The following is a 24,103-nucleotide window of genomic DNA, read 5'->3' as shown; positions in this document are numbered from 1 at the left end:
AGAATCTCTTAATTTTAGTTATAGACTGTTGAGGACTGGAAGCTTCTCTGTCTCTTCCTGAAGTTCATTCTTCTTATCCATATCTCTTGCTGTCACAGTCTGTAGCGCCCTTTTATGCACTTACTTAACCTTATAAAATCTTGATTAAAACAGCTCTAAGTTGAAGGTGAGTGTGAAATCATGTTTACTTGGAATCCAGTGAAGTCACAAAAACACCCACATTCTTTACTAAAATTTACACTTTCTGTTTACAAATAAGCTGTTTTCCTTCACTCCATTATCACATTGCTTGGTTTGCTCTACCAAGCCAGACATAACCTTGCCGGGGTATACACAAATGTCTCACAGTAATTTCCTAAATACAAGGAAATTATACAATTTCACTTCCTTTTCTGATTGGTTGCAATAATACCAAAGTGTGACTAGTGCCAAGAAAGAACAGACTTTTTTGTAGCTTTGTGTATCTCATTTTAGCAGGTTTGGAACAGGAAAATAAATTGGAGTCCAACTAAAATGTTGTTGCTGCTTGTTTAACTACTATATCTTGGTGCATTAGTTCATGGGATACTTAGGTTGCTTTGTGTTCAGATTTATTTATTTGGTTTTAATATTTTTTTTCTTCCAGACAGTGGCTCTTGATGGAACTTTATTTTTGAAATCTGGAGTGATTTCTGGAGGATCGAGTGATTTAAGATTTAAAGCTAGATGTTGGGATGATAAAGAAATGAATAAAATGAAAGACAGAAAAGATAGCTTGACTGAAGAGTTAAAGGTAGGTCTCTTAAAAGGCACTTAACTGCAAAAGGCATAAAGTAGTAAAAGTTGTATCTAATTTAATTCAGCTATGGGTAAATGATTTTCTAAAAAGGTCATTTTCAAAACTTCTAGAAGATGCAGACAGGACATAATAGCTGTTTGTCCTCTTCTAGTTAATAGTAATCAGCTGTGAGTCTTTGTCCTTAGCTGGTGGGTTGGTTCACATATCACAGAGGTGGAGAATGAGGACAATGGTGTTGATACATGTTCCTTCAAGGAAAAGGAGCTGTTGTTCAAAGTACCTGAAGACTTGTAGTGAAAAAGATGATACGTTCTGTCAACATTAAAACATTTGCAGGGACCAAAACTTGGCAGTGTAAAATGATTTATCATACCTGTAGTTATTTTGGAGGAGGGATGGAGTAGGAATTTAGGAATTTGCAAGCATGTGCTTTCTTTTGAGAAATAAATCTGTTACAAAATTACTATTGAATATGACCAATGCTATTAGTGTTTACCTTAATGGGGCCTATGCCAGTGAAGCTAGCTTTATATAGTGCATGAATCTGAAAAATGAGTAATTTCCAAATAAGTTACCTTTTGTTTAAAATGCTTTTTCTCCCATTATAATATTTTTTAGGACTTAATGAAGATCAAACGTAAGGAGACTGACTTGAAACAGTTGCATGCTCAATGCCATGGGATTCAGACACGACTTAAATATTCACAGAGTGAATTAGAGCTTATTAAAAAGAAACATCTCGTTAATCTCTACATGGTATAGTACTAAGCCTTTATTAATTTCATGTTTAATAACTGTATTTTTTTACCTAAGCTGTAATTACTGGTGAAGTAAGTACTACTTCCTTACGTAGTTTTTTTAAAATTCAGTTTAAGTTTTACATACAGCAGTTATGACAGAGTAATTGATAAAATTATATATAAATTTACATGAGGCTTTTTCTATTTTAGGTTTTAAATTTGAATTTCTGGTAAGCTTGGTTTATCATTTAGTAACCTTCAGAAGTCTATAAGTCAAAATGCACTTTAAATTATACTTATACTGTAATTTGCTTTTCTACTCATTAAAACTGTAATCATTGCAAGCAAATCACCAACAATAAGTACGTGGCATTTGAGAAGAAAATATGTAATGATTTTAATCGGAGAAATACAGTTAATCTGGAACAGAATGGTCTCTTAACTTGTAGAAAGTTGACGATTCTTTTAAGAAAAATTACAATCTTCCTTTCTGTCTAGGAAAAATCAAAACTGGAAAGTGAACTGGTAAATATTGAGTCTCAGCATGATATGCTGAATGAAGGGATAGCAAAAAGAAAAGAAAAAATAGAAGAATTTCAGAAAAAAATTAATGAGGTAATTAATGCCTTCTTTCATAGTCACATATAACAGCTTATGCTCTTGTACTACAGAAACTTCTGTTCCTTGGTAATTTTTAGAACTTGGACAACTTTTAACTTTGTAAACTACTTTGTCAACGATGGTTGTAAGTTACTCCAGCAATCTTCCCACATTTTCTACCTTTGTTATCAAGGTAACTGGGAACAAAAATGCACTTAGAAGTTAGTATGTGTGTATCATGGCTTTGCAAATCAGTTTCCTTAAAATCAAAATTCCATCACTTTTATGTGCCAAACGCAAACCTAACCAACCAAATCCATCTACTTCTTGAATACTAGATGAAGCTTTGCTTAATATACACACTGTAATTTCGTTTGACATAGGAGAAAATTTTTGAGTTTGGAGAACATGAGTTGGTTTTCCCCCACCTTTTCCTGCTCTGCGAATAAATATGATTTACTCTTTGTAGTATTGAGCAGGGACAATCCATCAAAGTTCACAGCATTAAAGCTCTCAGTGCAAACTTTCACTGTAGTTCAAATCCCAGAAGAATACTCTATGGGTCTTTCATGGCCTGAGGGTGAAATTTGGTAAGTCTCAGCTTATTCTTTCTCAGACTCTAACGTCCAACTGCTTTGTAAGAAACTGTAGTTTCTTACTAGACTGTAACTTTCTTTTGGCATGAAGTCTTCCAGGCCCATGTGGATCTGTGACAGCATGTGCGTACACTAAACTCTATATGCAAGATTCGCAGATCTCTCTGTAATCAGTGTACCCACTGTGCAGACAGTCTCTGCATGGGTGACTATGCTTCTGAAAATCATTCTCATTGCATTCATAGCAGGACCCATGCAGTATCTACATGGAAGTGCTCTATCAATATCTTTTCATCCGGAGAAGAGAAGATCAACCACTTCTGCAACCCACAGGCAAAATAGGTCAGGCGGGCACATGCCATTAGGACAAGAAGTTATGTATCAGTTTTCTAGAGCTGAGAACAGTTCTCAGCGCTGCTGGAGTGCTTTGTTCTGAACTCACAGGTGTTATGTCGAGGTGATGACCTGTTATACCACTCTACACTAGAAAAGTAGATAAAAAGCAGCATAGTGTGAAGATTCCTTTCTCTTCCTGAGAAGCAGCCAATATCTATGCTTTATTTTCTGTGCACTGTGTTTACCCTGGGGGAATGGTTGAGGTGCACATGATGATTGTCAGCAAGTTCCTCATCCCACTGGTTTTGGGTTTATTGTTTGCGTGGGTGTTTTTTGGGGGAAGGGGTGTTTTGGGTTTGGGGTTTTTTTTGGATGTTGGGGTTTTGGGGTTTGTTTTGGTGTTTTGTTCTCTTTCTTTTAAGGTTGTACACCTACATTCATTTGGACTCCAATTCATGGAAGATAGAGCTATCCTATGATATAACTGAGTCTTCTTTGCACTCCCTCCTTTTTGAGAGGTAGCTGATGCAGAGCTCAGGAACTTTGTGCTATCCTCCTCACCTGTCCAAATTCATTATCTGTTATGCTACAAAACAGCTTCTGTCGTTAGAACCTGCTCTTTTCTGCTTTTTATCAGTACAGGAAAAGTTCTCTGATATGTGATCCAACAGTTAGGTTTCCTAGCTGGTTTTTTTTTTTCTGTAGACTGTTCTGCCATGCCATCTCATGCCTTGTTTTCCCTATCATTCTCTAATCTTCAGATGCTCCCCAGAAGAGTTCATACAGACAACTGAAAAATTCAAAAGCATGGTATTGTGAAAAGACTGAAGGCATTCAGTGAAGTGAAAAATAGTAAAGTCTAATCTGGTACCAAGAGGGGTTTCATACAGTGTTCTACTGGAGTAGACAATAACTGGCCTCTCTGAGAAATAAGCACCTCGTCTACTTCTCTCTGGAAGCTGCTTGTTCCTACCTACTCTTGCCAAACAAAGGAATCTGGTACAAACTATGGAAAAGTAGTGCTGCAGTTTTAACTGGAAAATTCACAGCCCTGCACCTAGATGCTTGTGTAAATGTAGATTCTTAGAGAAAGATAGATTCCTTGCCACTGTCTGGAATTACTTGAGGTGTATAAGTATGTATGTAACTTAGTTCCTAGCCTCTGACCCATTTTCATCAGTCTTTCTTGTTTCTTGGATTAATCTATGACTGGACTTCTGCATCTAAAAAGAAGCCAAAGCTGCTGCATGTTGTCTGTCTTGCTTGTGGTACAGGCATGAGGGAGTGCAGATGTCTGTCATCTGCAAACACTGAGATAGTTGTTAATGTTTAGGCCGTAAGAATTCCAGATCTACAGAACTTTTCATTGGCTTGTTCTAAAAAAACAAAACAAAACAAAAACAAAAAAACCCAAACAAACCATGAATCAAGGCTGGACATCAGCTCCAGAAGAGTCGTGTTACATGAATAGTATAACTTGATTTGATGTAGTATTTGATATCTGGTTAAACAAGCCTGCATACCAAAACAGTATAAACAATACTGGGTTTTGACCTGTAAAGTTTTCTTAAAATTTTGTTCAGTCCATTGAGTTTTCTTCTAAATGCTTTAGGCGGTTTGCTATTTCTTTGTTCAGTCCTGCCATGTACGCTATACCTACTATTTGCCTGTATGAGGGGTAGTGTGGCCAGCAGGACAAGGGAAGTGATCGTCCCCCTGTACTTGGCACTGGTGAGGCCGCATCTCAAGTACTCTGTTCAGTTTTGTGCCCTTCACTACAAGAAAGACATTGAGGTGCTGGAGCATGTCCAGAGAAGGGCAGTGAAGCTGGTGAGGGGTCTGGAGAACAAGTCTTATGAGAAGCAACTGAGGGAACTGGGATTGTTTAGCCTGGAGAAAAGGAGGCTGAGGGGAGACCTTATTGTTCCCTACAACTACTTGAAAGGAGGTTGTAGGAGATGGCGGTCAGTCTCTTGTCCCAAGTATCAAGTGATAGGACAAGAGGAAATGGCCTCAAGGTATGGCAGGGGAGGCTTAGGTTGGATAGTAGGAAAAATTTCTTCACCAAAAGGGTTATCTAACATTGGAACAGTCTGCGCAAGGAAGTGGCTGAATCACCATCCCTGGAGGTATTTAAAAGATGTGCAGACTTGGTGCTTAGGGCCATGGCTTAGTGGTGGTTTTGGCAATGCTCAGCTGACGGTTGGACTCCATTATCTTAAAGGTCCTTTCCAACCTAGACGATTCTATGATTCTATTCACCTGCTTAAATGTTTCGTTAAAATTTTGGGACTGGTTTTGGCTGAAGCTTTTGTTAGTATATACTGCATAATTAAGCAATGAGAAATTCTGTGCTGTGGCTTTGCTATAAATGGAACATCATAATTAATATTTATGGATCATCTGAAAGGATTAAAATGAAGAACAGAACTACACCAAGAAACCTGGTGTATCTGATTAGTGTCCTGTATACCATTCAGCTTTCTCTTCTTCAGTTCACTGGGAACCAAGGCAATACCAGGGAAGTTGGTTACACTGTGATGACTTTAATTGTCTTTGGAATGACCAGGTGCTGTCAAGAAGAGCTTAGATCAGAGCTACCATTTGCAGAGCATGTGCATCTGTATCTGGCATTTGTACTGAACGTGTTATTTGAAAATGGCAAGTACAGATTACTTCTCAGTAGTTCAATTGGCTGTTTCTTAAAGTACCGTGAAAATCTAGCCTGTAGCATGAAGTGATTGTCTAAGTGGTTTACTTCTGTGAGTGCCAAAATAGTATAAACATTTTTTGCTCCATTTCTTTTTATTCAAAGGCTGAGGACGCTGTTTTCCGGGAATTCTGTGAAGAAATTGGTATAGAAAATATTCGTGTGTATGAACAAGAACATGTGAGACAACAAGAGGAGATTGATAAGAGAAGGTGGTGTTTGTACTTGAAATATAAAAAAGTGATTTGTATTAGGTTGGGCACACTGGTAAATGAGTAACTCCATCACAGGAAATACCACAAAAACCTAGAAGACTGTAAAAGGTTGTATTATCGCTGCAAATATTAGGTAGTAGTTTGGGTTTATTGGGCAGTTATAGTCAGTGACATTTTGCTACAAACTTGAAAGGTAATATCTACTACTTTGGTAGCACTAGTGTAGAAAAACAAAGCAAAGAATAGTTTTCTAAAATCCACATTGGAAAATGGCTCTATCACAAATTAAGGATGGCATGAAGGCTCACTCATTTATCAAAAATCTTAAAGGAGAACTGCATGTAAAATTCAATGATTTGGTATAGGAACATACTATTAAGGAAGACAGGATCTTAATTTTCTCACAGGCATCCTCAACTGGTATTGCCCTCAAACAGGCACACGTCACAAGGAAGACAAATTTATATTGTAAAGAATGAAAATGTTAAAATGAACTGTCTACTTGTACTACAGGTGTTTTCAGGCAAATGATAGTTTGCACATTTCCTGGCATTATTTATAGAAAAGGCAACTTTTCTGCATGACTAGTGTAATGGCCTGCACTGAACTCCCATTTTGTTTTCAGCTATTGCTTCAGTTGCTAAGAGACTCTCTGACGGGTTTTCAGAAACTGGCCCAAATGTATGTTTTTGACTAGGGCTGCAGTGAGGTAGTAGTACAGTGCATTCAGTTGCAGTTAGAGCACCTGCTGGCTGAAGTGATTTGGTCATTTATTTGTTTGCAAGAACTGAACTCTGGTGAATTATAAGAAGTTAGTAATAGAACAACGAAAAGAGGAGCTTTTTGAACAGTCTTATGCTACACTGCACATATAGCCTTGCTTGTCCCCTAACTTGCCGTCATTAGTCCTGTAAGCCTGTGCTATGGTGCCTTCTTGCCCAGGTCTAAAGAGCCTGGAGCTGGTGTTGTGCCAACCCTGTCGCCTGAATGACAGATGCGGCACTCGTGATAAATCATTTGGGAAGCTCAAAGCTCGGAGGCAGGCAGTAACAGTTGAGAGGAGACGTTTCTGTAAGCAACCACTTAGTTATACTTCAGTCCTTTCACACAGCAAAATGTGAAGAATTTTCTGCCATTGTACCCCTATGCAAATACAGGTCTCTCAATTGAGAGATGATAAAGCTGAATATGGCGTAAAAGCTCTGGTCTCAAGCTTCTTAATTGCCATCTCCCAGTGGAGATAGATTCCTTATAATATTCAGATAAACATACATGCCAACTGACTAGGAGGCTTACGGAGGCTGAGCAGGGAGTGCCAGCATTGGATGAATATAGTGTCAGTGTAGCTTTTGCCCAGCTCATATCTGCATCATTTACAGGTGTATCATTCATACTGAGATACTTGAACTTTTAGTGTTACTTTCCATATTGAATGTGGCCATGCTGTATCTTTATATTGTATTTTTTGAACTATTATCACTGTATTTTGTAACTTCCAATATATCTACAGGATGTGGTGTAGTGGTATCGATGATCCAAATATATGCAAATTTTTGTGTTCAAGTAGAAGATATAAAAATACTATCTAAATAGTCAAAGTGAAAATGCATTTTGTAATAACTTAAAATTACAGTTACTAGCCTTCTTTGTAAGTGTTATTTTGAAATACTGCACTTTGACTAGACTGGAGTTTGAAAATCAGAAGACACGACTAAACATTCAGCTGGAATATAATCGTGATCATCTACAAAAATTAACAAATGCAGTCAGCAAGTTGAGGGACACCATTCATAAAGATGAAGCTGAGATTATTGGGCTACAGAAGGTAACTGTAAAATATTTATCTATCTGGGGCTGAGAGGAAAGAATGCACTGAATTACAATTTTGAACAAATGTAGTTGATTCTGTCGAGTAATTCCTCTAGGGCTTAATTCAGTGTTGACTTTGTAAATGTTAAAATGCTCTTTCGTATTTTTGTTTTAACCTGGGAATAATCTATCGTATTAGGGTACTTTGTATGTACAGTGTTATATTTTGTTTAGTTTATGTGAAAAGGCAACATATGAATACAGATAAAACTAGTAGCATTTGGCTGAGATGCTTTAGAAGATTCTATGAATAACAGTAAACAGCTCCAGTGCTCTGCTTTATTAAGGTGCTTCACAGCCAGTAATAGGCTTAGAATAATTACGTGAAAACTAATTTAGATTTTTAGTTGAAGTAATATGGATTCCTTCTTCTTAGCATTCTTTATTTGTAAGTAATTTTTTGCTGTGTTAATGTTGCGTGTTAAATAAACAGTGCTGTGGTGCACTGGAGAGGGAAGGAGAAAAGATGTGTAGTAGTGCTTGGAATAAAAAACAAAAGTGAAATGTAAAACTGCCCCACAGTGGGCAAAAGAGCCCATGTGCATTATTTGAAATCTGTATTTTAGCATTAGAAGTTACATATTTCTGATACTGCGGAAAAAACAATAGACCCTTACTCAGTCATGCACAAAAAAAAGTCTGACTTCATGCCTGTGTGCATAATTCTTCTGAATTATGACTTTGAGCAAATTTAGATATTTTTGTCCTGGAGAAAGATTGTGTGTATTAAATTCTGAAGGTGTATCTGATACTTGTTCTGATATTTGTTCTGATATTACAATACCAGTACGTCTTTATTAAGTTGCCATAATATTAGTCTCTTAAAGACCAAGTCTTCGTGCATGTAGAGTTAGGTTTATTATATTCTAGCACTTCATTTCCAGCAATTTAGCAGTGGTATGGGTTATATAGGGGAAGACTCCTTTAGAGTACCTCCACAGATTCTTTGTTCTCTTACAATTTATTTTTAATGAACAATACTTTTTAAAGGATTTCAGGTTACCTTAGGTGTTGCTAAATATGTTGTAGATGTACAGCAGATGGAATCCTTCTTTCAGGGCTAAGGGACTAATTGAGGAAGAGAGGAGCCTACAGATTGTAGGCATCCTAGGATCCCTGCCTTCTTTGATGGCTTTATGGTTTAGTCCGGTAGAGTCACAAATCTGTGAGCTGGCTGTGCCTATGTATATAAAACAACCGGATCTTACTGTGTATAAGACAGACACTTTTCCCAATGCCTTTCAGATTTGGTGTTGTAACGCATTTGAATGTATTATAACAGGTTTAAACTTCAGCTCTTTCTTTCTGTATAATAAAGGTTCCATATCAAGGTTTTTGGTGAAAGTTTAAAAATGTAAGTATTTCTATGCAGGATGAGGAAAAGCTTCTAAAAACAGTGAATGAAATTGTGGAGGAGCAGCAACATCTTAAGGATAGATTAAGTGCTCATAAATCTGAGGTTATAAAAGCCCAAAATGAAGTTGAAGAGTTCAGAAAGAAGTTGTTAAGTCTTAATAGGTAATTACTAATTGTACTCCTGGGAAAACTATTAATGTGATAATATTTTGAAGAATTTGAATGATCAGATGTTTGATTTTCTCTTCTTCTGTTTTCTTGTGAAAGATTCATTAGAGACATGGTAATTTGCATTTACAATATGCATTAGTTAAGAAGTGTTTCTAATTCAGTATGTTGTTACCAAAAGTAATGCGATTAAGATTTTTTTTGAGAACCAGCCCATAAACCATATAGAATAACACTATCTTATTATCTACCTAGTAATAAGTCTCGTGATTTCTGATAAGTATGTAGTTACTTCTGATAAGCATGTGTTAGCTTATAACTTGATTGGGGGAGCATATTAAGTGTGCTGGTAGTTTCATATTTTTGTTTGAGTTGTACAGTTGGTTCAGTTAATAAGATTTTTATTTTTTTTTTTTTTCCCCCCGATTTCAGTGTTTTCGTTTTCTCCAGGCCTTTCAAGTGTTGGATACCATAAACTAGTATTAATTTTAGGTCACTATTTTGTCCTTAATGTTCTTTTAAATCAACTGCTTTGGGGGCAATTTGTACTTCAGTTTTCTTATGCTTGCTTACTATTGGTGTGTTTAATGTCCCTTAATCAGGAGTCGTCTTTATGTTTAAAAAAAAGTGACACATTGGCATAGTATGGCTAGGTAAACTTGTGGAATTTTTTATAAACTCATAGATTGTATGCCTAGTAATTAATTTTATAGTGTGTAATTTTAACAAGACTGTTATGTTTCTGCCTTATTTAGCAACTTGATGCTATCAAAGGAATTTGCTGCAAAGAATCAAGGTGTATTTCAAGTAGACTAGTAATAGAAGATACTTGATTAAATTTTAAAAGGATCAAATCTCCATATATGTTCAGTAGAGCTGAACAGAACAGAGTTCAGTTGTAGTAAGGAAAAGATGGATATTTGAACATGCTATAGCATGAACTTGGCAATATAATGAAACTTTGTCTGTGCTACTAGCATTTACCTTGTGACAGAGTTTGAAGTTAATACAGAACAGCAGAGTGTTAGCTTGCAAGCGTGAATAGTGTGTGGTTCCCAGCTCCCTCTTGAGTAATTTGGGAGAATGAAGGGGATAGAAGAAGTTAAGTACCATTTTTCTTTTTTTGTTGGGGATTGTAGATGAAGAAGCACTCTGTTTTTTCATAACTGTTTTTCATTCTGTATGGCTGTGGATGTTATGGGCACAATGCTTCTGCACTTCTAACTGTTTTGTGCCTTTTGTGTATATAGGGAAACTACAAAATTACAAAAGGAAGCTACAGCTATAGAAACCGCTCTGGAAGAGAAAAGATTAAGACGACATAATATGCTTCTTGAATGCAAGGTGCAGGACTTGAAAATAAAGCTCCTGTCTGGATCACTGGATGACATCAGTGAAGTAGAGGTACTTAAAATGTTTACAGAAGATAGATATCACGGAGGAGCAATTATTCAATCTTTAATTTCAAGATATTTATTTTTTCCTTACAGGACTGTTTGTATGCATTTTAACATTACTATGTAAGACACTGTTCTCATTCAAGAGGAGGATTTTTGTTTATTTTTGTAGACAGAAATATTGTTTGCAAGTATTTTTTGCTTGTGCCTGAATTGTATTACTGTGAAATATATAAAATCACTGTGGTACAAGAAAATCGGTATGATGGAGTATTCTAGATACACATACATAAGAGGACACACAGGAGTCAATTCAGAAATGTAAATCAATAAGGCATGTACATGGATTGAGATAATATTTAGTTAATCTTCCATAATATAAATGCTGTCTAAAATCATCCTTTTGTCTTCAGCAGATGTATATATTCACAGAAATCAGGCATAGGCTAAAGTAGAAATACTCCTGTTATGAGAGGATTGACCCTCATTATTTTTCTCAGTCTTCCCTGGTTTTCCATCATATCTTTTGTGAGGAGAAATTAAGTTTCCTCCACTGTTAGAAAACAAAAGAGCTATGGCTTTTGAAGGACTTGTGAATTCACAAGTCTGTGAATTTGGAAGGAATCTTGGTGAACCCATTCCTTAGAAAAGTAGTTTTGCTGGAAGATGGGTATGAATGAGAGGGTCAGAAGACAAAGTGAAGGCAGTCAGGTAGGCAGTCTTTGAAGGGAAGGACACGAACTGCTGGTCATCGAAGTATGTAGGAAGCTCAGCTCTGGCTGTTTATAAATAAGGAAGAGATGCAACCAAAGAGCTGGGCAGTAGGAATAACAACTTAGATTCCTAATTAATGTCACTGAGCAGACTGGTAAGATTTGGTTCTGGGAAAGAATCTTGGTGGGAAAGGGACTGATAATGACCTGCAGTGTGTGTTTTGTTCAAAGGAGAGTAGCTGCTTGAATTCCAGGCTTACAGTGTCCAGAAGACACTCTGCTTATGCCATACAGAATTGAAGCTACTCATTTCTTCTGAGGCCCACTGAGTGGAAGAAATACCTCGACTTGCACACTTCAGAGCCATTCTTTGAAAGGAGATTGAATTATCATGGGAATGTAAATCTTTCCAATCAGGAGTTTTACAGTATGCATATATATTACAAGTAAACCACAGCTACTTTTATCTTAGCTTCAAACTGAAATTAGCAGATACTTTCATTTTCATTTAAAAGGTGCATTTTTTAATTAGACTCCTAAGATCTTAACTAAATTCCATTTTGGCTAGGGGAGGAGCTATGGAATAAGTTTACCTCATACTATGTTACCACTGTCTCCTCATTTTATATCCTTTTAATTTAATTTTTAAACTATTAAAACTATAACTGTCATATTTTTGAACTGGAATGTCCTGCATATTTATAGCTAGGAACTGAAACAGAAGACACTCAGACTACATCAAGTATCTATGAAAGGGAAGAGGCAATTCAGATTGACTACAGCAGCCTAGCAGAAGACCTGAAGGTAATCTTTATTTTTTTAAATTATTAGAGTTTTTTATTTTTATTTAAAATATTTTATTTGTTGAAATTATTTATTATTCACCCTAGTCTTTGAATGGAACTTACTAAAAACACTGTTAAGCTTAAGTGCGTGTGTGTGTGTTTTGGTTTTGCAGTCATACATAGCACTAATGTATGGGATTTCTGGATAGGTCAGTTTTCTATATAACTAAATCTAATTTAAATCTTAACTAAACCATGAAAGTAGAATGGAGAAATAGTAAATTTAACTGATTTTTCCTTCCTCCTTTGCCTTCTGCCATTAAATTCCAACACGATAGGTTATGACTCAAAACTCTAGAAACCAATGATTGGCTGTGAGGGGGGTTGTGACACCTTCTTTCTGTAGTATTCTCAGAGACTGAGACTTACCATACTTCCCTCTGTAACAGTCCATTAGGTCATGTTTTTTTTCAGCTTTTTTTGTAGTTTTTTTTTTCCTTTTTAATCATAAGGAAAATCATTAAATGTCAGAGGCTAGGTACAGAGCAAGGGATGAATCTGTCATCACTGGAACTTGTCTTCAAAGGTTTTAATTACAAATCAAGCAGTGAAGCCAGCTAATCCTCCTCCTGTGTTGTATTTTAACCCTGACTTCTAGGCTGAAGGGAATTTGTTGTCTGTTTTTAAAGGTCTTGTGGAACAATGCTTAGGACCCAGTAAGTTTATTCTGAGAACTCAAACTCTGAGTGGAGTTTTTTGTTTTGTTGTGTTTTCAGTTAAAGCTGAGTGGGGTACTTCTTCCAGAAACCATGAATGCTTGTCATATATGTTAAAATGTCTTGGCCTAAAAGCAAATTTTATTGCTCTGATATTTTTTTTTTTCTTTAGGACCTAGAGTCTGATAAAGATATACAGGATCATCTGAACCAGATGCAGCAGGAAATAAAATTTAAAGAGAACACTTTAATGAAGACAGCTGCTCCAAACCTGAGAGCAGTAGAGAAATTACAGATAGCTCGGGACAAGTTCCAAGAATCACTAGATGGTAACACTGAGCCTTTCGTATTAATCTCTTTTGTGATTGTGGGAGTTTTCACCCTATTTAAAATTCCTCTTTCTGGGGTTAGTCCTGCTGGCTTTGCTTCTTTCAGATATTAAGGTGTTTTTTGTGCTCAGGTGTCTCAGTTGTCTTTTTAATTATGTAAACAATTTATTAACATATACTTTACTCTGTGGTAGTCTATTGCAATAGAGTTTGAATAATTGGAAAGATACTTGTTGGCCAAATGACGTCATGAAGTATTTTTACTTATTTTCTAAAAATTACTGACTTTAATCATAAAATTCTTTAAACTTTTCTTAAATAATTGAAGGAACATACGTGTTGTCCAGACTCAGGCATGAGCATTACTGCAAAATTATTGATATCCTCAAAGATCATTGCAGACATTAACATATTAAGAAAACCAAAGAGTTCTGAAACTGGAACAGGTAAATGCTGGTGCTACTTAAGGCTACCCAGGTAACAGAAGGAATTAGGAGAATAATTTTGTTCATTGCTCCAGACAAATGTGGCATAGACTCGATTGAATACATCTCAGCTTTTCAGTTTTGGGGGCCTCCATCTGAAATGTGGAAGAAAACTCATAATATTGGTATGCTCCTTGTATGTGCATTAGAACCTTCTTCTGCAATATATATTTTCCTTGATGCTTGTTATGGTATACAATATATATTTATTCTGTGTATTTGCTGAGAAGCTTATTATGGAGTAATTTCAGGTGGTTTGTTTTTTTTTTTTTTTTTGTAGCTTTTGAGACCAGCAGAAAGGAGGCCAGAACATGCAAAGAAGAGTTTGAACAAGTGAAAAAAAAGAGATACGAGCTTTTTAGCCGGTGCTTTGAGCATGCCTCCATAGCTATTGATCAGATCTACAAGAAACTTTGCAGAAACAGTAGTGCTCAGGTGTGTCATGTTTTTAGGTGCTTGGTTTAAAATGCCTACTTGATGCTTTGTTGTCTAGAAAAGTTAGTAATGCTTTTAGTTTCCCAAGACAGTTTCAGTCCCGAAGAAGAAAATTACACAAATAATAAAACTTCAGAATTTTAGGGTTGGAGGAGGAATAGGTAATATGCCAAAGCATGCTTGACATTAGACAGAGAATGTGATCTAAAGTGTTAACAAAATTGGGAACTAATCAGTTAGCGTCAGTTTTACTCTTTGTATTTAGCAGACTTGTAAATCCTCATGACACAAATGTGAAATAAATTGGAGTACTTCACTTAAAAATAATGTTGGTTTACAGATCTAGGGACACCAATAATAAGTAATTAAAAACACTTAATTGTTAGTGTAGGTAAAACTAAAAGTCATAACTCGCTATTTCAGCACTAGTGTTTTTTATGAGGTTTTGAAGCTCCTTATACTCCACTTAAATATTTTAAAAAGATAGACTTACTATGTTCACAACATTAAGAAACCTGTAGAAAAATGGTGTCCCAATGGTAGTATTCTTTGCTAGTGTTCCAGTATTAATGCCGAAAGTAAAGAAACTCCCAAATAGCTTTGGTAACATCAAATTCTGTAGATGGTTGAATGTTTAAAGGGTTCAAGCTTGAACTCTTGTCTGTCTTAAACTTCAGATTTCGTGTTTTCCTTCAGAGTCAAATATTCAGTGAACACCTTAAGTATCTTTAAATATATACTTTTGCTTCTAGGTTGGACAAGATAATAAAGCATTTCTTTCTTCATGATTAGGGGAGAAGGTATGTGCCCAGTAGACTTAACATCAGGCAGGTCTGGACTTCACTCTGAAACAACCAGTATTTTCCAGATGCATTGCCAAAAATAATTAGTTGGGTGCTTTCATTCTGAGGTCTGCGATGCTGTTCCTTGATTTGAGCCATAGTGATAGCCTGGCCAAAATATTATCCTGTGATTAGCTGGGAAGCTAAAAATGCCTACCAGATACTAACATAGCAGCTGGAGGAAGCTCATCTGATGGCATTGGAAGAGAAATGATTGCTCTGTGTGTGGTGATTGCTCTAGTTAGCTAAGGAAAGGGTTAGCTCTGAGTTTTGCCATCAGAGGAAGTAGCCTAGGTTGCAGTTTCAACAGATAATTGTTAAGGTTGCTTGAAAAGTTTAAATGTGTAAATTTCTTTATATTAATGTTTATTAATATTATTACATTAATAACATTTCTTAATAATGCTTTACTATCCAGTCCAAAAAAGAGCAGCTTTGGTAGATTGAGTTAGTTTAACTTCCAGAGATTCTGGACTCAGAACATTTGTGCACTGAATATATTGCTCAGTAAAATTTATTCCATCAGTACGTTGTGTGTTAGAAGTCCTTTAAAAGAAACTACTTCCTAAGAAATTTTACATACACAGATTCACTGCCGGGTTCCCCACTAGTTCTCTTCCATTCTTCTTCTGGGGAGAGAAACATTGCTCCTTTCATACCTTGATGAGCAAGGAATATATGTACCCTAGGAAGCTACAAGATGATTTTTGCTAACCGTGTCCATGCATCTGAAAACTTCCTCTTTGCATAGATAGAAGCAGTGGCATAGAACTGGGAGTTCCATTGCAAGATATTTGACTTGTTTACAGCCGGAGGAACATTGTGATAACAATGACAGGCATTCTCTCAGCAGAAAGAAAGAGGAAAATATGCATACCTCCAAGAAAGCAAAGATACTGCAAGCCCTATATCTTACTTCCAGGACTATTTACCACCGAAATTATTTTAAATCAAAGTACATGTACTGTCTTGCAGTTTTTTCTTCCACTGTATCTGTGATCTGAGAGGAGCCATTTGAAATGAGTGTCAACTATGGAAATTTTTCTTTTATCTGTATCCACTTGTGCAGAGGGGAAGAGGCTGTATTATTTTATTGTCTCTTCTATTTAATGGGAAAAACAAATCATGTAGCAATTAGCTTATCCATCATACTTTTTAATGGTTTGGTAAAGTGGCCATTCCTTTAAAATAATACTTTTAATTTTTGGACCTGGGAACCAGGATACAAAGTGCAGAAAAAGCCTACCTATATTAAAATCTTTCTCCAGCTCAAAGCTAGATTTTGTAAAACTAACCTCTCATAAAAAAGTGTAATTTTGGAAGTATATTTACCTCCAATCAAAAAAGAAAACTGTGTTTGGAGTCTAAAGTTTTAATAATGAAAAAAAGAATTAAAGCAATTACATAAAAGGTCATAAAATCAAGTGTATTTAGTGGTTGAAAGTTTGTAAATAACAAATATGTGGAGCCACTTCCGAAATATTTGGGTCCTAGCTCATCATTTGTTAACAAAGGCATATTCAATGGGAAATTTTATAGTGCTGCTCTTCTGTATAATGAACAGGTGTTTACTATAAATGAAGTTAACTTACCAGTGTCAACAACAGCTCACTCAGTATGCAAACTTGAAAAATATCCATCTTAATAATTTTTATAAAAGTCACTATTAATAATGAAATGTGTGTGTTTCCAGGCATTCCTTAGTCCTGAAAATCCTGAGGAGCCTTATCTGGAAGGCATTGACTTTAACTGTGTGGCTCCGGGAAAACGCTTTATGCCAATGGACTGTTTGTCGGGAGGTGAAAAATCTGTGGCAGCTCTGGCTCTTGTGTTTGCTGTACATAGGTAAAAGAAATACTGTGGTATTACCCAAGTATGTAGCTGAGCAGGAAAATAGACAGTGTTGCATTTACAAACGTTTAAAAAATCTGCTAATAGAGTATTCAAACACAACTAAAGTCATTATTCTTTACCTGTCATTACTTCTTATCAAAATTTTATGATAAAGTAAGTGAAGCTCTAAAGTAATTAGAACGTTTATTAACATTTTCACATCTAAATGCAAAGTACTCTCTTGTCTTCTACAGTTTTCGGCCAGCACCTTTTTTTATTTTAGATGAGATAGATGCTGCCTTGGATAATACAAACATTGATAAAGTAAGTTGATCCCTTTCACCTTATCCTTTTATTGACAATATAATGTTACCTTTTATAGAAGGATGGCTACTTTTCCTTACAGTCTGTTGGGATAAAGGGATTGATTACACTGTCTTAACGTGTTTTAAACTATATTGGGTTTAGGACTGAAATAGTGGTTGTATGAGATGTTAGACTAGGGCTAGGTTTAAATTCATAAATCTAAGTGTGTTTTAATCAGTCCCCAAACTGAAGTTGAGAAAAATAGGTCAGGAGTGTGAAAGTATGCCGTGTCACCATGTGTGGTACAATCTGACATGAAGGTCGCTTGTGAATTGCTAGTTGGGTTGGTTTGGTTGGAATTTTTAAGGCCTTCGAGTTCCCTTACCTCTAAGAAGCAGAAATGAGTATATCTGCATGTTGAAAGTCAAGTCATTCTGTCACTGGAGTATTTATTTTATAATTGGCCTACTAAATATTTTTACATTAACACCTATTAAGGGCTATCACTCCCATCATTTTAATCACATGAATTCTTGCTTGATTAAAATAGCTTCCTGTCCTCTCAGCTTCTCCTTCCCTTTTTGCTAATAATTGTTCACTAACAGAAACTTAAGATAGAATACAAACAGTAAAGATTGCCAACTGTAGATGTCAGCCTCTGGGAGAAGGAGGCTCAGCACAAGAAGATGTAGGTGACCCTGCTCTGGCAGGGGGTTAGATGATCTCCAGAGAGACTAGATGATCTCCAGAGGTCCCTTCCAACCCTGACCATTCTGTGATTCTGTGAGATTGTATGTAGGAGAGGAACCAAAAAGTTTGCCAAAGCTATATTTCTGCTTGCATTAATAGCAATGTCTGCCTTGGTAAAGCCTAACAAACAAAAGCAATTTTATAAACACCAATTTTTTTTTTCTTTTTTTTTTTTCTTTTTCCCTTGTCTCCTAATGGAGTTAATTGTGATGTATCAAGTACACCAGAGTTTGCTTGGAGGGTACCTCTATAATAGACAGCTGGGGAAACTCCACTACTTGTGCCTGCTAGATAGAATTCCTTTTCGGAGATTATTACTATATGTAGCATTGTGAGAGGTGTTTTCCTGAACCTAAGTTCCTTAAACATTCCTTGGGATACAGGTCCACGAGGGATACCCATCGTCTACTACTTTGGAGCAGATGATATGCCGAGTTTGTTTTAACTCAGTCCCAGTGTGTTTCAGTTTCAGCAACACCAGATTAGATGTAATGGGAATGTAATGAAGATAACTAAGCAAGCTTTAGGGTTTGGCTCTCAATGATGCAAGTAGAAACAAGATTACACATCAAGTGATCACCTCTGTGATCTAAGTTTTTTAACAGAATACTTTTCTAGTTAGTAGTCTTTCACTCAGGACCACTAAGAGTTGATATAACAGTTGAGGATCACGTATTCTGGTTAAGTACCACTATTGTATTTTCTGGATGTTATTCTTAATTCTGGAGTCAAATGTATCTTAGAGTTACGCAGGCTGCCTCCAAGTTTAGTGTCTGTCTTGTCTGCTATTACACTATTTAATGCTAAATGTCATGGTTTTGCCTTTCATCAAAGCTGCAGTGTATTAGGTGATTAGTACTTCCTATCTCTGCAGACTTGTGAGGTAGTCTTCTGGATACAAATGTAAAATTTCTCCATGGTTCTGTCTGGAGCTGGGCAGGGGTCCCAGTTCATGCCTAACAAAACTGCAGGTCATTACCTGGATGACATTAGTTTATGCACAAGTTCCTGTTGCAGTTATAGGTGCACCAGTCATCAATTACATACACGTTCCATGAAGTTCATGATTTCTAGTATGTTGCCAACTTTCCATAGAGACTACAAATGATGTATTAACACAGCTGATAACACAGTAATGAGGCACTTTGGTGCAGTTTGCCTTTCTGAGTAGGCTCATTCTGACATACTTGGCAGAAGAGATGTCTGCTTTATACCCAAGGATACGCTAAGCACCATTCTTCTTCAGAACTATAAAGAAAGAATAGCTGATTTTTCTTTTATGCAACTGGGTTTCTCAATTCAAACATGTTTCAAATCTGTTTTACTTTTCTTTAGCTAGAAATCACATTTGTAGCCCACAAAAGATGGTCATATCAGCAGTTGTTACCCAAATGGTTACAAGGCTTATAACCTTCAATTGGTAGTATTTTTACAGTTTGAAAGTACGATATTTCATTTGACACATCAGCAACAATAATGAATGTTTTTAAGATGCATATTCAAGAAAATAAAGAACATTAGTGCAGAAAGTTTTAAGTATTGTAAGTTCTGGCCTAATGTATATTTATAAAAATAACATCCATAAATACCACTTTGTGGCCAAAGAGCTATTAAACTTGAATTATATTACATTGGGGTTAACCCTAGAATTGCTTTAATAGTCTACATTAAGCCTTGAGTCCTTGGGGCCCATCTAATCTGACTGGGAAGTCATGCTGAGCTTCCTGCTTCAAAGTTAGGTTGGACTTCTACATGTTTTGTAACCTTCATGGCTAGAGATGCCCATCTCCCATCCAGCTGGGGTGTCCTTCCTGCACAGCCCCTGTCCAGTACGTCCTGCTTGGCTTACTGCTGTTCCACAGTCCTTTTCCTGCCTCCTGCTCCCGTAACTAGATGCAGCGTGGAGGGGTTGGGGCAGGATTACTAAAAGGAGATGCTGGTTTCACATAAGCAACATGAAGCAGGCAGCCTGGTATCCAGGCTGTGATGTATAACGTGCTTGGAGAGCAGCTGCCCATGGAATGCAGGAAGAGCGTGACAAAATAGTGGTTTCCTAGAAAATTCCTTTAATTGGCTTCAACGTCTATCTAGGTATTGTTATAAGGAGAGTTAGATTATTTTTTAAGCATGTGCGAAGTGTCTTGAATGGCAGAACGAGCAAAAGCAAAATTGCAGTGATCTGCAAGTATAATTCACTTTGTTTTTCCCTGTTTCCAGGGTCTTTCATGTCTCTTTCCTTATCTCTAAGATGCAGTTGTTACTGGAAAGCACCAAAACCTTCAGACAGATGAATTAAATACTGCAACTGAGCAAAAATGATGTATGGAAAATTTTATGTCACTAGTACTCACTGGTGTCTAGGTTTTATGCTTAAACTAAGTCTTTTTCTTTCCATTCTTTCAGTTTAAGGATTTACTAAAGCAGATCTCCAATAATTTACTTGTAATTATATTGTAAAATAAATGTGAATGATGTAACTCACTCAAGGTAGTTCTTCCATTAAAAATATGCTTCCATATCATGTAGATGTAACTGTGCAGACAAAAGTCTAATTAAAAATGTACTGGTTTTCCTTTATTCGGCATTTAATTTATATTGCGGGATACTGCCTTATTCAGTCACCAATTTATAACTTAATATTTGTTCCTTTATTTTGTGGATCATTGAAAAAAAATGTTGCTGTCTGCAGTGAACTAATATGTATTTAAAGTCTTAGTATACGCCAGTAACAACCTCTTCACACTTTTTTTCTTTATTCATGAATTTCCATTCCACCTTCCTTTGTATATTAAGTAAAATATTTTTAATTAGCACTGGCCTTTTTATGTAAACATTATCCTTTGGAGTGAATTATTATTTTCTTATTTTCAAAAAGCACCATATCTGAGGAGCTGTCTTAAGAACAAAGTATCTGTCTTAATACTGTTTTATTTCTCATTTTATCCTGCTTATTTCATAACCAAATTCTGCAGCTTCTGCAGCTAACACAGTTCAGTTCTTTCCTCGTCATTCCCTAATTACAGCATGGTTTAAGTCTGCCAGAACTAACCTACTGAAATATTTGGCTTCTTTCCAAAGGTATCAAGTTTCATTAGAGAACAGGCACATGAACAGTTACAAATGATAGTCATTTCTCTAAAGGAAGAGTTTTATTGCAAAGCAGATGCATTGATTGGAGTGTGTCCAGAGGTAACAATTCATTATTACTACATTTTATTAAGTGATACACACTGGTTTTTGCTGAGGTACTGATTTACACCTTAACCGTTACTACAGTGAATCATGTATATAATTGTGTTGCTGGGTTTGAACTACTTTGTGTTCAGAAATAAGGGCAAGTACTGGCTTGATGCAAAGATCATTTTGGTAACTCAAGCCCATTATTGTACCTCATAGTCATTTATGAAATGATTATTTCAAGTAACAGAAATGTTTTAAATTGTATCATCCTTCCTCTTCTCAGCATGACGACTTTATGTTCAGTCGAGTACTGACTTTGGATCTTACCGAGTATCCAGACATTGATGACCAGGAAAGAACAGAGCACAAGGGCAGTTTTGTTTCAGAATAAAGCATGGATGATTTCGGAGCCAGGTGACAACAGCACAAACTGTGCGTACAGCTGACCATTACAAATCTGAGTCTGAATGTGGCTATTGGATGTTGATAAAGAAATGTTTACCTTTCAAACAAAGCAGTTTTCTAAAATATCAAACGAAGTAACTGTTATTCATTGTTTTGTTAATAAGTAAGAGATGGCCAGAGGTTGTTACTGAAGTGTGTACATTCTGGTATGCAAAGCCTTCTCTTCAGATATTTTGGAGGTTTTTGCCTTAAGATGAAGAATTAAAAGTTCACATAAGCACACTATTACAAAGAATAAGCCTCTTGCTTTTCTTACGAAAAGTAATGTGTTTAGCTGTATCTTTAGTGCACTGCTAGATATGTGCTACCACTGCTCAAGACCTTTACACTCCCTCTCTTTTGTGTTGCAGCTGCATCTATGTGCCTTCAGATAGTATTATTTCCTGGTGTTTAAAACAAAATATTGGAATCTACCCGTTATCTTGTGTAACTTTAGTGAAGCCCAGTAAGACTTCGCTCTTCCACTGCAACCTTATGAAAATATTAGTTAGCGTTACAAAAGCTTATGATCTATCTCTATAGGTGTGATGTAACCTGGAAAAAAATTTACCTTTGAGGTATTCTACCCTGCAGAAAAGTGCTAAGAATAAAAAGGGTGTGAGTCAGATGCCAAAGGGGTAGCAGCCCTAGAAGTTACTTGTTTGCAGTTGAGATTGTTATTATGTAGCTGTCCCAGTAAAGTCAACTCTACTTCAATGGCCATGCTTCATCTAAGCAGCAGAACACCGAGAGAGCCTGAATCACTTAATTTGGCTTATCTTTCACCTCGATGTATGCTGAAGAGCTTTATTTTGTTTATGGTTGCTCATAAAAATTATATCTTACATTCATATAGTAGCTTCCTTTCATCCACCATGCTACTTATACACATATACTTGTAACGTGCTCGTTGCACACAACTGATGATGTCTGGACACGTGGGGCTACTGAATAAGGCAGGCATGACACGTGAGCAGTAGGTACTGTATTCCTATGGGAACACTTCTACTTACACTGTAGACAGATGTTTATCAAATACTTATGTTGCTGCCACACTTTATTAAATAAAATTATTTACTTTGATTGTAAGTCATGAGTTCACATCAGTCTATTAATTCATAATCTGTTGATAGATGTGGAAATACTTACAGAAGTGTGAAGGATGAACAGAAGAGCAGCCTCTAGTGATTTTCAAAGATCTTTGACCCACATCAGTTTGTGTACTGCAAATACATAACGTTTGTTTGTGGTTTTTTAATTTGCTAGGAACAATTGGTTGAAATGGAAAAATACAGTAGAGAATTGAAGAGTCTGAGAAATGGTAAAAGGTACATATTTTAGCTACTATACAAGAATGGGTGGTTTAGCTTCAAATATTTTATTAAAAGAGTGTGTGCCATCATCAGAGATGTCCTATCAACTTCATTACACAGCTTGCGCAAAACAGGGTAATAAATGGTCAACAAATTTGGTTTTGGTAAATATCTTCCTTGCATTTGAAAAAAAAAAAATGAAGTAGAAAAAGAGCCACCTACAGTAGAATCAGCTAACGTCTTTTAACATGCCAATTTGCATCGTTAGTTCTTTCACAGTACTCAGGTAATAATTTGAACAGGGCCTTAAACAAGTTACTCTTTCACTTAACAGATAAATGGATCAGACAAGTTTCAGGTTTTGTCCCTTTTGACTGTATTTTAAACCATGAGGTAGCTACAAGACAGTCCCATCCCTAAGATGGTTAAAATACATTCTTTGATTCCCGGGGCGGGGGACAGACGGGGACAGGACGGGACCGGATGACAAAACCAAAACTAGGCATTTCCACCTTCTTCTTGTGTACATTAGGAATTAAAATAACCCCTTACCTAACTCGTCTGCTTTTCACGATACAAATAAATAGCACTTGAGTCAGGGGAGGCTGTTGTGCAAGTTGCAGTTCACCAATGCTCAGTGTAAGGAAGGGGATGCGATTTTCTAACATAGGTCTGACTTCAGGCACAAGATAAGGAGTTACATGACTTTAGGGTTGGCTTAAATAATTGCAGTAATCAGGGTCATAAATAGCTCAGCTCATCTGATTAATTTTGCTCCAGCTTGAAGCAACAGTTTAAGTGTTCTAAGCTAATTCATCAGCATCCAAAATAGCATGACTCTTCAAAACAGCCAATTCACGCTGACTAGGGAAGCACATTTTAGAGGTATGAGTCTCATGGATAATGCTATATGTGATGCTAAAAGACTAAATTTTCAAAAGTGATTTATGCATAAATAAAATCTCTCAAAGGGAGAGGATGAATATGGTCAATATTTGGGCTGGTTTTGCTTTTGATTTTTATCTTTTAAAAACACAGTTGAAACCTTGAGAACTGATACTTGAGGTCCTTACCAATTATATTGCATATTAAAACCCAAGTATGATTTCCAGACTGTCAATCACTAAAGACAACTGGATGTTTCCTTCTAGGGTAGGAGACACAAGAGTCAGTGTGCGTGCATTGTTTAAGACTGCTTTTCCAGGCA

At 36.3% G+C, this 24,103-nt stretch overlaps 1 protein-coding gene across 1 annotated transcript in view; it reads left to right on the top strand.

The window, feature by feature from the left end:
• SMC1B (structural maintenance of chromosomes 1B) overlaps positions 1–21,530 on the top strand; it is a gene marked incomplete at both ends in the record, with an annotated part of 37,844 nt that extends 16,314 nt beyond the window's left edge. Inside the window, 14 exons of the mRNA XM_082481475.1 lie at positions 626–772; positions 1,397–1,534; positions 2,017–2,133; positions 5,866–5,972; positions 7,659–7,800; positions 9,217–9,362; positions 10,619–10,772; positions 12,184–12,282; positions 13,152–13,308; positions 14,074–14,228; positions 16,764–16,915; positions 17,158–17,227; positions 21,038–21,148; positions 21,423–21,530. Of these exons, the coding sequence (XP_082337601.1) occupies positions 626–772; positions 1,397–1,534; positions 2,017–2,133; positions 5,866–5,972; positions 7,659–7,800; positions 9,217–9,362; positions 10,619–10,772; positions 12,184–12,282; positions 13,152–13,308; positions 14,074–14,228; positions 16,764–16,915; positions 17,158–17,227; positions 21,038–21,148; positions 21,423–21,530 (1,803 nt within the window). The remainder of the gene's footprint in view (positions 1–625; positions 773–1,396; positions 1,535–2,016; positions 2,134–5,865; positions 5,973–7,658; positions 7,801–9,216; positions 9,363–10,618; positions 10,773–12,183; positions 12,283–13,151; positions 13,309–14,073; positions 14,229–16,763; positions 16,916–17,157; positions 17,228–21,037; positions 21,149–21,422) is intronic.
• Between the last annotated feature and the right edge of the window lie 2,573 nt (positions 21,531–24,103).

The sequence above is a fragment of the Vanellus vanellus genome, assembly GCF_965231255.1.
Source record: "Vanellus vanellus genome assembly, chromosome: 1".
Classification (NCBI taxonomy): domain Eukaryota; kingdom Metazoa; phylum Chordata; class Aves; order Charadriiformes; family Charadriidae; genus Vanellus; species Vanellus vanellus.
Note: the sequence above shows the minus strand (reverse complement) of the source record. Positions and strands in the feature narration are given on the sequence as shown.